The sequence below is a fragment of the Vigna angularis genome, chromosome 1 (assembly GCF_016808095.1).
Source record: "Vigna angularis cultivar LongXiaoDou No.4 chromosome 1, ASM1680809v1, whole genome shotgun sequence".
Classification (NCBI taxonomy): domain Eukaryota; kingdom Viridiplantae; phylum Streptophyta; class Magnoliopsida; order Fabales; family Fabaceae; genus Vigna; species Vigna angularis.
In genome coordinates this window covers 43,762,496-43,780,886 of record NC_068970.1, presented here as the reverse complement: position 1 = coordinate 43,780,886, position 18,391 = coordinate 43,762,496, and the positions used below count along the sequence as shown (strand labels likewise).

The 18,391-nt window shown below is 37.3% G+C and overlaps 1 protein-coding gene across 1 annotated transcript; it reads right to left on the bottom strand.

Annotated features, from left to right (window-relative positions):
• Positions 1-3,762: 3,762 nt before the first annotated feature.
• Positions 3,763-6,175, bottom strand: LOC108319723 (glutamate decarboxylase 1). Its single transcript, XM_017550958.2, has 6 exons — positions 6,059-6,175; positions 5,695-5,899; positions 5,139-5,554; positions 4,807-5,060; positions 4,664-4,716; positions 3,763-4,544 (listed from the first exon to the last, which is right to left on the bottom strand). Exons 1-6 carry the CDS (start codon positions 6,142-6,144, stop codon positions 4,077-4,079), a joined length of 1,482 nt encoding a protein of 493 aa, XP_017406447.1. The 5' UTR covers positions 6,145-6,175; the 3' UTR covers positions 3,763-4,076.
• Positions 6,176-18,391: the final 12,216 nt, after the last annotated feature.

The following is an 18,391-nucleotide window of genomic DNA, read 5'->3' as shown; positions in this document are numbered from 1 at the left end:
GTTGTCATCTTAGAGAAGATATTGCTTTTAGACTGTTGGAACAATTTTCCAAGAACTTAGGGAAACAAGATGAACAACAATGTAGACTTGATATAATTTTCTATGTGTGAATACACATTTTCCTAAAAGCAATATTTCGTCCCTTATAAGAGTGAACGAGATCACGAAATCCACTTTTGAGATACAAAGAAGAAATACAATGATAATACTCACTCTTAGTATTAACGTCAAACAAAAAAAAAATTCTCACGAATTGATTTGTGTGTTAAGTGAATGACAGAATGTAGAGAAAAGTCTCATTTCTGTACATCAATAAAGCACAGGATCCCTTTATATAAATGTTGATCAAGCATATTTCAAATCCAAGAGATATCAGATTCTGATTAGTTACATTTCTTCATAAATGATTGTAACTTTTCATGAATGGTTGTAATTCTTCATGAATAATTGTAACTCTTCATTGGTTATAACTCTTCATGAATAAATGTAACTCTTCATGAATCTGAAAACGGTCTCTAATACTCTTAAATTCCAACATATTATAATTTCTTCATTCAAAATGGTTATTGATTGTTATACGTAAGTTGTTAAGTCGTAATCTTCGCACTAGAATGCTTACATTTTAGCAGTGTCATGGAAACACTTGTCATATATTTAACATTTCACCATGAAAAACCCATGAAATATAGTGAGGCGCTACTTGAAGAAATCAAACACAAAAGAGGTTCTCACATCTTAGTGTGGTGTGCATGGAGCCTCGTTAATATAGTAATGGATCACAAATTTTCAAGACCCATATACCATGATAATCAAAGGATAATAGTAACATCGACAGCAAAACTTTCATAATTAAGTTATGTTGGTCTAACACGTAATACATGCCAATTATGTTGTGTTTTTAAAGTATAAGAGGAAAAAGAATGAAAGGGAAACTGATAATTTTATTGAGCATAAGCCGTAAATATTTATACTACATAATTTGTAACCAACTTTGAGAAATATCTCCTAAACTAATTAATTAAATAATGCATAAAATCTTCCTAAGAAATAGGATAAAGATATATTTTTATTTAGCTGCTTTGATTCCTTCAACCAAATGTTGTTTGAGTCACAAAATTCCAACAATCTTCTCCTTGACTCAAAGTCAGCATATGCTAAGTGTTTTCGTCCTTGATCGTATCATCTAAAGTTCCTTCACTTTTGGTAGTCCCGATCACAATTTCTTGCTTAGTATTCACGTAATTACAATCTTCTACAATTTTCTCATCTATTTGAGTTGCTCTTTTGGCTTTTCCGCATTTTCAGCTTCTGCTTCGGGAACAGTTGTCTTAGGATGCTTTTCTTCCTCTAATTTTTCTGGTTTAATTTGACTTTCACCAACTTTAAGACCCACTAGCTCTACTTTCTTGTCATTCAGAGATGGGGTTCTTTTAGGTCCTCTGACATCCGTATGTATTAACTGCAGCTTGTTTGTTGCTCTCCAAGATTTATCTTTTGGAAAAGGCAACCTTGTTTGTTTTCCATATTGCAAAGTTGCGCATACGAGTGATTTCTCTTCCAGTTTGGGAAGCCCTTTGATAGAAGCGACTCCACATTTCAAGTGAGAGCTCCTCCAAACTCAAAATTGTGGCAGCGAATTGATTAGATGAGTGAATGCGGAGGTGCACACCAGGTGTTTGTGAAATGGTTCAGTGAGTGTTTGGTGTATGTTGAAGCCTCAAAAGCTCAGAAAGCCTTCCAAGAGGGAAGGAAGTTGGAGGAAAAGGTGTTAAATTAAGCATAATAAGGTGAACTTGAAGAATAGAGTTCCGGAGTAATCTCAACAGCACTTCAATATATCTTTCAAGTTAAGATTTACATGGAGAAAAGCCTCTCTTTTATAGGTGAAGAGAAGACTCTATTTCTAACTTTGCTAAGCTTCTAAGAATCACAAATGAAGTGTGCTGGAGAAGCTAAGGAGCTTGGGACGCAAGGTTCAGCCAAGCACACATTAAAAACGTGCAAAATGTGTAAAAGCTGTAAAAAATGGTTGAGCGCACTATGCAGATGGTTGAGCGAATTTACAATCCGGAAGCCAATTTCCTTTGTTATTCCAATCCGGAAGGTAACTATTTCAATCCGGAAAACACCATTTTTCCTTCTTCCTTTGCCTCCTTTGCTTCCTTTAGCTATCCAAGATTCTTTGATTGATTCTCCATGGTCTTCAACCTTTGTTTAAGGCCTACAAAACATTACAAATGTTATTTAGCAAAGTAAATCCAACTAAGACTTAGATAAGGAAAGAGCTTTTCTTGAAAGTCTTTATTCACTTCCCTTTCTTAGTCTTAGTCTAAGTTGATACTTCTTTGGATGGGAAATCCCTAAAGGAGTTGTCATCATTAGTTAGAGCAGCTCCACGACTCAAAGTGATGCAGCGGAATGAATTGATGAAGGAAAACGGAGGTGCACACCAGGTGTTTGTGAAATGGTTCAGTGAGTGTTTGGTGTATGTTAAAGCCTCACAAGCTCATAAAGCCTTCCAAGAGGGAAGGAAGCTGGAGGAGAAGGTGTTGAATTAAGCACAATAAGGTGAACTCGAAGTATAGAGGTCTGGAGTAATCTCAACAGGACTTCAATATATCTTTCAAGTTAAGATTTACATGGAGAAAAGCCTCTTTTTTATAGGTGAAGAGAAGACTCTATTTCTAACTTTCTTAAGCTTCCAAGAATCACAAATGAAGTGTGTTGGAGAAGAGCTTGTACATTCTCTTGTGTTTTTGATGACTTGCAGATTTTCTCCACATGCCCTAATTGTCCACGTTTATGGCATTTCACATCTGGCCTCCACCAACACTTTGTATGTGAATGATTGTTTTTCTTACAAAAAGGACATGATGGAAAAACATGAGAGGATTTACTATCATTTTTGTGGTTGAAACTTACTGACTTACCCTTTTTTCAGAAATTTAGCTATCAAAGCCCCTTCAATATGACCTTCTTCTCTCATGAGTCTTCTTTGTTCTGGAACCTGAAGTGCGGTCAAAAGTTCTGCCAAGGTAATAGTAGAAAGATCTTTTGAGTTCTCCAAGGAAGTCAATGTGCTTCATATCTTTCTAGAATTGTTACAAGTATTTTTTGAACAATTCGAAAATCAGGAATATCAGTGCCAAGAAGACGTATTTTGTTTGCAATGCCGAGAAGCTTGTCCGCATAATCTTTGATTGTCTCCGAATCTTTCATCCTTTGCATCTCAAGTTCTCGAACCAGGTTCAAAGCTTGCATTCCTTTGATTCTCTCATTGCCTTCATACTCTTCCTTCAAAAACTTCCAGATTTCATATGCCGTTTTCAACGTCATTATTCTATTCAAAATGACTGGAGATATGGCTGTGAACAAAATTGATTTGGCTTTGGATTTTCGAAGCCTCTTTTCTTTGGGACTTTTCATTTAAGCAACCGTAGGATTATTTGGAAAGGAAGGCACTTCGTAATCCTCTTCTACTGCTTCCCATACATCGTTAACATTTATATATGCTTCCATTTTGACAGCCCACATTTTATAATTTTGTCCATCAAATACAGGTACAGAAACGGTAGTAAAAGATGTTTGAGATTCCATCTTATGTGTGGTGGTTATTTTGTGGTTGTAGGTGTCTGTGGGTTATATCACAGATCCTATAAGATCCTTTTTGCTCTTGATACCAATTGTTGTGTTTTTAAAGTATAAGAGACAAAAGAATGAAAGGGAAACTAATAATTTTATTGAGTATAAGCCATAAATATTTATATTACATAATTTGTAACCAACTTTGAGAAATATCTCCTAAACTAATTAATTAAATAATGCATAAAATCTTTCTAAAAACTAGGATAGAGATATATTTTTATTTAAGTGCTTTGATTCCTTCAACCAAATCATGTTTGAGCCACATAATTCCAACAAATTACACATCTCAATTGACATAAAACTGGAAGAAATTTTTTCCCTAAACATTTGGGAAAAATAAAATAAACTATAGTTAAGGGTGGAGTATGGTTGGAGTTAGAACAAATACTAAAGGCTCCTTATTTTATTGGTATAGTGAGAGAGCACCGTAACTAGGCAGCCATGATTTTCTGACGCTTGTTGGATTCTTGACCAATGATTTCCTTCTGTGTATCCATGGAATTTTTCTTGACTCCATTATCAACCAAGGCCTTCTTCACTTCCTCAGTGTTATTGATCATTGTGGGGGGAGGTAACTTTTCAAGCTCATGCAGCACATTGTGTATGTCAAAGGCAAGGCGTTCAGCAAGGGTGCGTGAAAACTCAGCCCTGATCACCACACGGAGCACATTGATGTGCTGAGCAGCAGGTGGCATTGGATAAGCTGGCACTATCCAACCGTGCCGCCGCAGCATCTCTGATATCTTGTACTCATCGTACTGGCTTCTGTCTTTCAAAGAAAATGCCACCACTGGAACACCATTGTCTTTTGAGAGTATGTTAAACCGCCCACTCTTCTCCAAATCTTTCTTCAGCACCATTGCGTTTTCTCTGCAGTTCTCCATTATGCTCAAGTATCCCTAGTATATTCAACAAGAGAAATAAGGATTTATATCCTAGTTCATCAAATGTTTCTAAGAGAATACAAGTTTATGTAATAATTAAAGTATTGATAAGTCCAACTACACGAGCTCATCACCTCTTGGCCAAGTCGAATTAGTTGATAATATTGAGCAATGATCTGACTAGAACCTGCAAGTGAAGATGACAAGGTAAGCATATGGTATGATTATATATGCAATGAAGGTGTGGAAGGAACAAACATAGATTGTAAAGAAGGACCTTTGGAGAAATTGAGGGTGAAAGTGGGTTGGTCAGCTCCAAGGTAATTGATATGGAACACAAGGTCTTCTGGTAAGTCATCCTTTGTCCTCCAAATAACCCAACCAATACCAGCATAGACAAGCCCATATTTGTGTCCACTCACGTTTATGCTCTTCACCAATGGCAGCCTGAAATCCCATTCCAGCTCTGGATAAAGGAATGGAGCAATGAAACCACCACTTGCAGCATCCACATGAATAGGAGTTTCCCATCTGTCATCTCACAACCTTACCAATTTAGTAACACTTTAATTCATGACTACAGCTAATTAATTGAATAATATTACTCACCCAGTTTGCTTATTCTTTTGTAGCAGCAAGTCATTCAAGAGCTTCACGTCTTCAAACTCTCCATTGTACGTTGAACCCAATATTGCAGCCACACAAATAGTATTTTCGTCAACCAGCTGGACTGCTTTGGCAGGATCCATAACGTAGTATCCTTCTCTCACTTCCACTTCCCTCAACTCCACCTCAAAATACCTGGCAAATTTCTCCCAACATACTTGTACATTGGAGCCAGTGACCAAATTAGGCTTATCATAAGGTTTGCCTTCTGCCTTACGTTTGTTCTGCCACTTCTTCTTGAATGCAAGTCCTGCCAGCATTATTGCTTCTGATGACCCAACAGTTCCTGCTCCAATAGCATTCTCATCTTCTCCAATCTCAGCATGGAACAAACGTGCTATCATATTCACACACCGATTCTGTTTCCATTCAAATACAACAACACCAGAGGGAGTGGAAAAAATTATTGAACAATTCAAACACCAAAAAAATATAATACCTCTTTCGTATTCCAAATATAAAGATTGAAAAGGAAAATAAATTGATGATAAGGACGTACGTGAAGATCAGTGGTGATAGGATATTCGTCCATGTCAACATAGTTCTTGTTGATGGATTCCATGATGAGTTTGTTGCACTCTTCCTCCATGGAAGTGGTGACAAAGGAAGCCAAGTTAAGCTTTGGAATGGCATCAAGTTGCAACTCATCGTGAATGTTCTGGTAGGCAGCCTCCTTTGGCATGGACTCCTCAGGCATACTGAACCTGCATCACCAAAAACAACAGTTCATTAATTACCTCCCCACAGAGAAAATAATGATCAAATAGTATATTCAAGTCAAAGATAAGAATGACATTGAATGAAGAGATTAAAAGGAAGAGCCATGATGAAAAAAAGAAAGAAAGGGAAACTGTATATTATACCTAGGAAGAGAGTCTCTTGCATAGCGAGAAGCAAAGTTGGAATGGAGAAAGAGGTCAGACTCAGAAGGAGGTCTTGGAAAAACCATGGTGAAGTGTTTGATAAACGTAGTTTAATAATATGAGATTTTTTTGGTATATGTTGAATGAAGTTGTGGTATATTTATAGGTGGTAAGAAGGTGAGAATCGTTATCATTGGTTTGCGAATTTACTTTTCCTCACATTAATTAACTACGTACAACACAAGGCAGAGGACTTTGAAACTGCCTTCAGAATTTGAATATTTTCTGAACAATTTAATTTTGTCGAAAAAGGAGATAGCGAAAGAAAAGTGATTATTTACGCGTTCTTACTTTGCATGGTCATATACGTGTTCGTGAACTAACTTTGTTTGCCGTCATCAGAAGCCCTTGTGGGACTGGCGTCGTCCCAATAGAAACTCATCACACCAAGCTAGCTAGCTATCGCATTAATTACTGGAAATTAGTATTAATTAGGATTCCGTTTGTGTAAATTATTTAACAAATTTATTTGAAGATAAAGTAATTAAATTAACTCAAATAAATTTAAATTAATTATTTTCGCTAGTTCAAATTATTTATGTATTTTATATTTTAAAAGCCATTTACTTGATTTTTTTTCGAAAAAAATAATAATTTTAAGTTCATTATTTTATTTTCTTACACTCCAGTCATATTTAACTAAAAAAAAATACTCATTAACTCGCCCGATTTACTTATAGAAGTCAAATAACCAATATTTAACTTTTTAATTTAGTGTTGCTTTATTAGTAACCCACATGGACAACCATGTCAAAAGAAGTGGCTCCATCAATAAATTCATTTCTTGGGTCTTGATATCCATAAACTTGGTATTGGTCATAGCAAGTCATCTATTTCCTCTAAAAATAAAAAGTATAAAGTCATTCATTTAAATGATCTTAATATTATACTTTTTAAGCGAAGATGAAATTTAAGTCTTATATATATATATATATATATATATATATATATATATATATATATATATATATATATATATATATATATATATATATATATATATATATAATCGGAAAGAGAAAGTTTATTAAGAGTAGTTTCTCATTAATATATAGACATATATTGTTTATAATACAAGTTAGACTTAAATATTTAATTAAATTAAATTAAGACATAATTTTCGTAGCGAAACTTGAGTCGAGAATGCCACAACGCATAAAACTTTGACCATTAAGAAGAAAAGTGTAGTTACTAGTATATTGAATTTTTGGATTGAATTTGAATAAACAAGAATAAATTTGAATTTGAAGATTTTTATTTAAGCACGTAGCCCCTTAACTAAGAAATATTCAGCAGGAGGCAAAAATACCTTGAATTCTGACTTTTTGATAATATGAGCATGAATAATTCATCATTAACATATCCAATCAACAACATTCTGGTATTGAAGATTTGTCAGAAACATCGCTAAACTTGTTTTTTTCGTTGAAAAACGTTTTTTCATGTTAGGAATGAACAAAGTTTTGGAAAGTTTGTTCTGGAAACTTAATCATTTGGCTAAGTCCTGGGTCAGATAACTTGTATGAATTTTTCTTAATATATATATATATATATATATATATATATATATATATATATATATATATATAATATTTTTTACTCATAAATACAGACAAAGATTGATATTACATTTCAAGAAGCTTAATCATTTTGAGAGTGAAAATTAAATTTATAATTTTTAATATTTTGATAAGTTGAAATTAAAAATTAAAAGATTTTTTAAAAAATGAAGAAGTTGAATTTGAAGCACCATTACCAACATAAATATTTTTGTATGAAGAGAGAGGATATGAATTTAATTAATCTAATAAGTGGAATTTTAGCTAATCATTTTATTTTGAATTAACCATTCATATTAATTAGGATTAGATGATCGAATTGTTTCTATTCCATTTAACGTTCAAGTAAACCTTTTAAGTGCTTAATCTCTTGTCAAGAGTGTGATTAAAATGTGAACACATCTTAGTGTAATTCTACGTCAAGGTCGAGAGACACATATGTGAGGCAAATTTTATTGGTTTCTAACACTGCTAATTTATAATTGGTTAGTTTTGTTTTCTTCTTTAAAATTTAGTTACAATTTCAAAATTATCATCTTCTCCACTTTCTCAACTTTCTCCACAAGCAACAATGTATAAGGTTGAGGTTGAAAGATTGAAAAGAGAAAGGAAGATAAAAGGAAAAGAGAAAATATAAGGAGAAGATCACTTATTCCTCCAAACCATGAATGCAAAGGCATGATGAAATATATTTGACACTTCAAGAAAGGAGATGTGACTCCTTAGGCTACAAAGTGCAAAAGTCGAACTTAGAGGATTCTCGTAACTTTTTGCAAAATGATCTACAAAAACACATAATGGGAAGCTAAAGGAAGACAAATATTTTCACCTAGTCATATACTTTTTTTTACTATTGTCGGATCTTCTTGTATTTCATGAAATGTTTTCTTCATTCTATTGTAAGATGACTATGAGAAAGGAATTATCGGTGCCAATACATAGTTTTCTGCACACTTTTCAATTGAGCATAAATCATTTTTATTTCATAATGGGACACACAAGATGATCTTTCATATTATAACTACTCAAATTACCTTGGAAAATAATTTATTGTTCAAAACAACTACAAGAAAGGATGATATTTTCGGCGGATATTTACTGAAGGACTTTGTTCCGCCGGTAATGTTGTTTTACCGTAGGATCTTCCGACGGAACGTTGGCTGTAACATTAGCAAAGGATTATTACCATCGGTAAAGGCAATGATATGGTTAGCGGTCATTACCGAAGGATTTGGGCCGCCGATAAAAGGGTCAGAAATTAAATTAAACATTCCCTCTTCGAGTGAAAGAACCCATACCCTTAGAAGCAATTAGAACCCTTTACAACCCTTCTTCGAGTGAAAGAAACCTTCAACCCTATTGTGCTCTTCCTTCACAGTGGCTCCGTCATCGTGAGTGTGAGTGTGAGTTGTCTTCTACGTCTTCGTTCGCAACCTTCTTCGTTCGGTGCATGTGAGCTATCAGAGTCTCATCCTTCTCCGTCTTCGTTCGCGGCCAGTGGTAAGTGTTCCCATCCTTCTCCGTCTTTTTCCCCCATTTCTGGAATAAACTGAGTGGAATTTATGATTACTGTCTCAAACCTCAGGAAAAAAGAAGCATTATGTGACATTCAACATAGGAGCATTTTTTGACGCCTCTTGTTTATTATCTTCTAATCTTTTCAGTTTTTCACATAATCTTTGTGCGTTGATTCTGGCTTTTTGGGTCAAATCTTTTGCTTGCATTGCTGTTGTAAACCACATTAATATCAGTGATATATTTCAAATTCAGAAAAGCTCTCAAGTTCTCTCCTAGTGATTGCGTCTGAAAATGGTTTTCATTTGTTTTTGCATTGGTCAGCAGTTTCCCTTCTCTGGAATAACTTGTTTGGTGTTGATGAGTTTTCTCCTAGATCATGAAAGCACCTCTGTTAATTTTAGATGACTCAAAACCAATAGAGATTTTCTAAGGCTTTAGCATTGTTATCAAATAGCGGTTATTTGGTGTATATAGTCAGAAAGAAATTATGGGCATTTTTACACGTTTTTTTTATATACTCCTGAGTTCCTTTGTGACTAACTAGTTCACTTGGCTTCTTTGTGGTGTTTTTTTAATGGTCTTCTTAGGGAGTGTCTTTGTTAGATGTACAAATAGATTGACATGCATTACATGTTTTATGTTCAAAGTTGTTTTGTTTCCTTTCATGTTATCCTACGTTTGCATTTTTTTTTTCTGTTTATTAAAACAAAAGAACACATATGCTAGTAGAGGTGATTGGTAAAGTATATTGGATGAGATGGTATGCTGGCGTGCAAGTGTAAGTAATAAGTCCTATATGAAATAGAGACGAATTAGGGTGTGTTTGTTTTGTCTAGTTAAGTAATGTTCATTGGAGCATGTATACTTTCCAATTCAAAAACATAATCATTCCCATTTCTCATAGGACAATTGTTCATGTATTGATCTGCTTTTGCATGGATCTACTACACCAACCACCTCTACTATGAAGTCTTATCCTATTTTGTGGAGGAGGGTTATTTGATTGATGCCTCACAACTGTATCTTTTATGCCAGAATTAAGAAGTTTTTACTTGGATTACCATTTACATGTTGATGAATTAGATGTTTGGTCTCTAATGTTGTCAGTGTCATATCTTACCATGTCAGAACACGAGAAACCTCGAGATTATTAGGAAAATAGTAGGTTAGAAATGTATTCAAAGAATCCATAAACTGAATGGACGCTAAGATCTGCAATTAAACATTTCAGTTTATACAAATTACAAAGTAGAAATTAGAAAGGCAGCTTTACATGAACCAAGCAGAAAAATATATAAAGTAAAACAGAAAAAGGGAGAGTGTAGCTTTACTTAATGTGATGTAATTAGAAAGGAAGTTAGGATGGGAATGAAGGAATAGCAGGTACTCTAAAAAATTAAACCAGAATTGCAAGCTACGCCAAGAGACCAAACCAAACTTCACCCTCTTTTTTTTTGCTCTGTGCATGATGTCCCACTCACACCAGTATCCTCAACCTCAACAAATACGGTTATTATCTGTGTGTCTGAACCAACTTCATGAACACCCTCCTGAAAGCTCCTTCTCATCTTGTCAAACACTCTGCAAAACCAATATCATTCACTCTCAAACGTCGTCAAATACTCCTACATCAACCCTCAAAACCTCTTTCTTTGGCCCCAAGATTCTCTCATCATCCCCTCACCAACACTTCCACTTCCATCAACCTCACACCCCCTCCCTCCATTGTTGTTTTAATGTCTCTTCCAAACGTTGGGGTACCTTCAAGCTTGGTTGCACCTCCATAGACCCTCTAGATTTCTCATCATCGCTTCACTCTCCTTCTCAGATTATTGTAAGTCTATATTCATTTCATTCACAATTAGCATGCTTTTAAATTGCAATCCTGATCATAGTTTTGTCACATCACAATGATCCTATAAACCATAGTTTTGTAGCTGAAATTGTGATCTCGGAGAGCTGAATAAAATTATGGTTTCAACTTTTCTAATATAATGGAATTAATACGTACATGACGTATATTAAGTGTTGAAGATGAAGACATATGTGGTTGGTTTGTTTATGTGTATTTCTCTCTCTCTGCTTCGTTTATGCTTCATTTGTATAAAGCAATGCACTTGTTTGCATTCAGAATTTCAGATAAGAAAAATATGCCTACGCTGTTCTAAAACAGTTTTTCCAGTTTTGTTCTTGTTTGTAGAAGAAAAAGAAAATTACTGGGCGACAAAAGAGACAGGAACTTGAAAGAGAGGTATTTACACTCTTACATAATACACATTTTGTTAGGATATAGGATGATAGATTAGATGGGTTTAGGAGTTAGGAGTGTGGGGGTGTCGGTTGTAAAAGGAGAAGCGGGTCAGAACTGCTATAAATAGAGCTCTAGTAACTCTGTAGAGGGGATCGAATATACTTTGTGTAAAGTCAGGCGTTTTAGCTTGTAGAGAGGGGTTATGCCCTCAGCCAGGGAGGTTATGCTCCCAACTCATTCTTGTAAAGAGGTCTCTTATACTGTGAATAATACAGAAAACCCATTTTTTCTTTCTGTCCCCATCTTTTGATTGAGTTCTTGTTAGGTTCCAAACCCAGGAACCTAACAAATTGGTCCGACCCGCCGGATCATTAAGGGAGAACTGCCGGATTCGAAGTGGGGTGTGCCGTATCGAGAAGTTGTCATTTCAAGAAGCTGCCGTTTCAAGAAACTGTCGTATCGAGACGCTGCCGGATCGGAGTGGGGGTGAAGGATCAAGAAGTAATCAAGAAACTGTCGGATCCCAATTGGAGGAGTGACGTACGCGCGTGATGAAGGGAAGAGTAGTGGCGGTTGAAGGTCAGTTGGAGGCGGTGGAAATCGCAGTGGCGAAGACGAAGGCTGACACGGTGGTTCTACGACATGAAACGGGAGTTTTGAGACAAAAGTGCGAAGCGATGAGGCAAGATATCCAGGCGATCCTGAAGATATTGGGGGATTGCAATCGCGATCCAAACAGCGATTCATAACTTTAATATAACTTTGTGCCTTCTATTGTATATTTTACTGATACTTTATGATCATTTTTAACAGGAAGAATTCTCCACAAAACTTTCATGGGTCAGACCCTCACATTCATCATGTCCTCAGTCAACCCAACAACCAGATGATGACGATGACCTTATTAGGTCACAGTGTTGGATTGATGTTGTTGGTGGCAAGAAAAAAGGAAGAATTTATGGGCAGGGCAACTGGCTACAAATTATAGTGCAGGACGTGGTGGTTTAAAGCACCAACCTTCTTCTTCCTCCTAGCGTCCTGATGAGACCGTTGTTGTCCTGACGCAGCGGCTTGAAACACGTGACCGAGAATATAATGAATTGAAACAAGAGTTTACCACTTTCAAAGAACTGATCATGAGATTGCTTCCCGAGTCTACAGTGCCTCAAGCCTCTCATTCGCAGCCCACACCAGTCCAGCCTAGAGAAGTTCAACCCACACATGTCCAGCCCATACCAGTCCAGACTCCATCAGTCTAATCCCCATCTGTCCAGCCAACTTCAGAGCCTCAAAACAATGAACAGGAAGACAATCATGAAGATGATCATTATATGGATTATTAGATTTTATGACTATGAACATTACTTACTGTTAGATGTTAAGATGTGTGTTTCTGTTATTTGGGCTTAGTCTATTCTGTATTAAGGGCATTGGCCCATATCTTACAATATAAATAAACTACCCTATGTGTAGTCTAAACACACAAAGGGATATTTTCTCCCAATCTTCTTTATTTCTCATATGGTATCTAGAGCACAGGAATAGTTCCAGTCAACTCCACGATCTCCGGCACCCATCACTGCTGTTGTTGTCGCAGTCGCCGCCGCTGCCGTCGCCACCGCCGCCGCCGGAGTTCCAGAATCGACCGGCGACCACACCATCGTAAGCGTCTCGGCCGGGCGACCACCGTCGTACGAAGATCGCGGCGATCAGACCTCTCACGCGCCTCCACGCGCCGCCGCAAGAGTCACCGCTGCCACCGTGCGTGCCGGCGCGTCGCCGGAGCTTTCCACCGTCGATCAGCACCGCCGTGATCGCCTCCTCGCCCTCTTTCTGGATCTATGGTCGTTGCGTCAATCGGAGTACTTTGAATTTTTAGGGTTTCTCCCTCTCCATGGCGTCTTCCTAGTCTACAAACACCTCTATTGGTGGCTCATCTTCTGATCCCTCAATATATACTAATTATGTGAATGTACACTTGTCCATTGACAAGTTAGATGGCACAAATTATGCAACCTGGGCGTCCGACATCAAACTTTGGTTGAAGAGTCAGGGGTACTTAGATCATCTTACTCAAAATGTGACTACTGCTCTCATAGATGACACTTCCCGCTGGATGAAAATTGATGCTCAGTTATGCATTGTTATAAAGTCCATCATTCACTCCTCACTGAAACAAATGTTTCGATCCTATGAGACATGTTCAGAAGTATGGGCACAAGCGAAGTTGTTATACACAAATGACACTCAGCGTCTTTATGGTGTTTGTCAGGACCTATTAACTGTTATTGGTCCGCGCAATCCTGGTCCCATGGCAGAATATTTGGGTAAAATTCATGCCCTTCTTCATGACTTTAATGATATATTACCTCCTGCTTCCACTCCTGCTGAAGAATTGGAACAACGATCAAAGTTCTTCATGTTGTTGGCATTATACGGACTCTCTGATGATGTTTCTCATGTCCGTGATCAGATTTTGGGTTCTCCTGTCATACCCAACTTTACTTCTACTTGTTCTGCTCTTTTGCGTATACCGAGCAAACCCATCACTGAGACATCCCCTCGTACTGATGATTCCTCTGTTATGGTTGTTCAACGTGATGATCGAAGTCGGTCTCGCAAGCCAAGTAAAGGATGTCCAAAATGTGACCATTGTGGCAAGTTAGGCCACAAGATTGATAGATGTTATGCTCTCCATGGACGTCCTCCTCGACTTGTAGCAATGGCAAATTATGATCCACCTCCCCGATCACCGTCTGCAGACCATCCTACTTCATCTAATATCGTAGACAAATCTGCAATCTTTAACGAATTTCTCAGATGGTATGAGGATCATCAGCACTATGGTTCCACTACATCTGCATCTGTTGCACGTACAGGTACACCTTTTGTTGGTCTAACTCACTCCCTTGGACCTTGGGTCCTTGACTCAGGCGCCACCGATCATATCACTGGTAACAAGTCCTTGTTTTCTTCCTTGTCATGTCCGGCTAATTTACCCTCGGTAACAATGGCTGATGGGTCTAGAGTCTCATCTCATGGTATTGGTACTGTTAATATTTTTCCATCCATATCCATTGATCATGTACTTTATGTCCCTGGGTCTCCCTTCAACTTATTGTCCATTAGTCGTTTAACTCGTACTCTTAATTGTGTTATTTCCTTTACTAAAGATTCTGTTTAGTTGCAGGACCGGAGTTCGAAACACATGATTGACACAGGATGTGAGTCTCGTGGCCTTTATCATCTCCGCCCTTCTCCACATGTTGGCATAGTCATGGAGTCACCATCCCTTCTTCATGTTCAGTTCGGTCATCCTAGTCTTGCCAAACTACAACAACTTGTCCCGAGGTTGTCCACATTATCAAGTTTGTCGTGTGAGTCTTGTCAGTTAGGGAAGCATACTCGTAGTTCCTTTCCTCGTAGTGTCTCACAACGGGCGTCGTCCCCCTTTTCATTGGTTCATTCTGACATTTGGGGACCTAGTCGTGTTAAGTCCATTTTAGGTTTTCAGTATTTTGTTACCTTTATTGATGACTATTCCAGATGTACTTGGTTGTTTTTAATGAAGAATCGTTCTGAGTTGTTTTCTATTTTTCAATCTTTTTTCAATGAAATGAAAACACAGTTTGGGGTGTCTATTCGAAATTTACGTAGTGATAATGGCCGTGAATACCTTTCTCAACCGTTTAAACAGTTTATGGCTTCTCATGGCATTCTTCACCAAACCTCATGTGCTTATACCCCTCAACAAAATGGGGTGGCTAAGCGCAAGAATAGACACCTTATTGAAACAACTCGTACACTTCTTATTCATGGTCAAGTACCCTCACGTTTTTGGGGTGATGCAGTTCTCACAGCATGTTATCTTATCAACCGCATGCCATCTTCCGTCCTAGATAACAAAATCCCTCATTCTATCTTATTTCCTCAAGACCCTCTGCATCCATTACCTCTTCGAGTTTTTGGGTCTACATGTTTTGTTCATGATTTTAGTCCTGGTCTTGATAAGTTATCTCCTAGGTCTCACAAATGTGTCTTCTTAGGATTTCCACGGTCACAAAAGGGCTATAAGTGTTTTTCCCCTTCCCTCAATCGTCATTTTATCTCTGCTGATGTCACTTTTAATGAGTCTTCTTTTTACTTTTCACATCTATCTTCTAGTTCTGTACCTCTCCCTGTTACTGTTGATATTCCTCTTATCTGTGATCCTCCTGGTGATGCTCCACCCATTTTGTCTTCTCCTTCTTTAGACTCTCATTCACCACAGGATCATCCTTCACCTCCATCCCTTCAGGTTTATAGTCGCCGTAATTGTCTCCCTCATGACTCACTTCCGGTGCCGCCTCATGTGTCTCCTCCGGCTCCAGCAACTGAGTCTGACTTGCCTATTGCCCTCCGTAAAGGTATACGCTCTACCCGTAACCCTTCCCCCCATTATACTGTTCTTAATTACCACAGATTATCTCCATCTTTTTATACTTGTCTCTCATCCATTTCTTCTGTGTCAATTCCCAAATTTGTGGGTGATGCCTTAACTCATCCTAGTTGGCGTCAAGCTATGATGGATGAATTAAGTGCTTTATAGGAAAGTGGAACTTGGGAGCTTGTCCAATTACCATCTGGAAAGTCTGTTGTTGGTTGCAGGTGGATGTATGCTATCAAGGTTGGTCCTGATGGCACAATTGATCGTCTGAAAGCTCGACTGGTTGCCAAAGGCTACACACAGATTTTTGGTTTGGATTATAGTGATACTTTTTTTCCAGTGGCAAAAATGACCTCTGTTCGCCTTTTCATTGCCATGGCCGCTCTTCGACAATGGCCTCTTTACCAACTTGATGTCAAAAATGCTTTTCTCAATGGTGATTTACAGGAAGAAATTTATATGGAGCAACCGCCTGGCTTTGTTGCTCAGGGGGAGTCATCTGGATTGGTATGTCGTCTTCGCAAATCCTTATATGGCCTAAAACAGTCTCCTCGGGCCTGGTTTGGTAAATTCAGTTGTGTTGTTCAACAATTTGGTATGTCTCGCAGTGAAGCGGATCATTCAGTGTTCTATCGCCACTCGAGTGCTGGATGTATCTATTTAATAGTGTATGTCAATGATATTGTTCTCACAGGAAGCGACTATCTTGGCATCTCTCAGATGAAACAACACCTTTGTCATCATTTTCAAACCAAAGATCTTGGCAAACTCCGATACTTTTTGGGTATTGAAGTAGCACAATCCAATGATGGTATTGTCATATCTCAGAGGAAGTATGCGTTAGACATCTTGGAGGAAACAGGGTTAATGAATTGTAAATCTGTTGAGACACCTATGGACCCTAACATCAAACTCCTACCAAATCAGGGGAGCCTTTCTCAGATCCTGAATGGTACAGAAGACTAGTTGGTAAATTAAATTATCTTACTGTTACGCGTCCTGACATTTCCTTCGCAGTTAGTGTGGTGAGTCAATTTCTAAACTCCCCATGTGAAGACCATTGGGATGTAGTTGTTCGTATACTGAAGTATATTAAAAGATCACCTGGAAAAGGTTTGCTATATGGCCCTAACAACGATACAAAGATCGTTTGTTATTCAGATGCTGATTGGGCTAGTTCCCCTTCTGATAGGAGGTCTACTTCTGGATATTGTGTCTCTATTGGTAGCAACTTGATATCTTGGAAAAGTAAGAAGCAAAGTGTTGTGGCAAGGTCGAGTGCAGAAGCAGAATATAGAGCTATGGCATCAGCTACTTGCGAGCTTGTGTGGCTTAAACAATTGCTTAGTGAATTGAAATTTGGAGATGTCACTCACATGATACTTATATGTGATAATCAAGCTGCTCTCCATATTAGCTCTAACTCTGTCTTCCATGAGAGAACCAAACACATTGAAGTTGATTGTCATTTCATTCGAGAAAAAATCATATCCGGAGATATCAAGACTGAGTTTGTTAACTCAAGCAACCAGTTGGCAGACATATTCACTAAGTCCTTACGAGGACCTAGAATTGATTATCTTTGTAACAAGCTTGGAACATATGATTTATATGCTCCAGCTTGAGGGGGAATGTTAGATGTTAAGATGTGTGTTTCTGTTATTTGGGCTTAGTCTATTCTGTATTAAGGGCATTGGCACATATCTTACAATATAAATAAACTACCCTATGTGTAGTCTAAACACACAAAGGGATATTTTCTCCCAATCTTCTTTATTTCTCATACTTACATTATTATTACTTTTGCACCTTCCCAGAACAATTTTATATCTAGTCCTATATAACTTAGGTTTGCTTAGTCAATTACAAGTTTTGTTTTGTTTATCAATTATAAGTTTTAGACATTATATATATATATATATATATATATATATATGCTTGGTTGGAGTTTGTTTATATTGTTTTGAGTTGCATTGATTAGAGTTGACCCTGTTGGGTGAATGTTGGGTTGTATTTTGAGTTGTTTGTAAATGTTTGGTTGTTGTTGGAATATGCAAGTTACTATTTTGAGTTGTTTACTTAAATAAAGAACATGTATATTGCAAACTGCTACGAATATATCGACGGCCTTACCAAAGGATATATCCTTGGATAATTACCGAAGGACTCAATCCGTCGCTAATTTTTATCGACACGTGTATTACCAACAGTATACGAGTCGTCGATAATCCATCGATAAATTTTGATTACCGATGGAATATATATCTTACCGACGGAATTTGAGCGTCGATAATACCAACTCTTGTTGTAGGTTAACATTCCACACAATCAAAAATTTTCTTAACAACATGACTTGAACACATTGACACTTATTTTTCATAACATTTTCACATCATCAATCAAGGGTTTTATGTACACATCAACGTCATTTCTTGATTGTTTAGGTCATGATATCATCATGAGAAACACAATATATTTTTTCTTCAAGCACAACAAAGGAGACAAATTAAAAATTATCA

What these genes read in the sequence shown, in the direction of transcription:
- LOC108319723 (XM_017550958.2), bottom strand. Translation starts at nt 6,144, where the DNA reads ATGGTTTTTCCAAGACCTCCTTCTGAGTCTGACCTCTTTCTCCATTCC. An exon ending in GCAAGAGACTCTCTTCCTAG is followed by an intron (nt 5,900 to 6,058) that starts GTATAATATACA and finishes TTGGTGATGCAG; the next exon opens with GTTCAGTATGCCTGAGGAGT. An exon ending in CAAAAGAATAAGCAAACTGG is followed by an intron (nt 5,061 to 5,138) that starts GTGAGTAATATT and finishes GTGAGATGACAG; the next exon opens with ATGGGAAACTCCTATTCATG.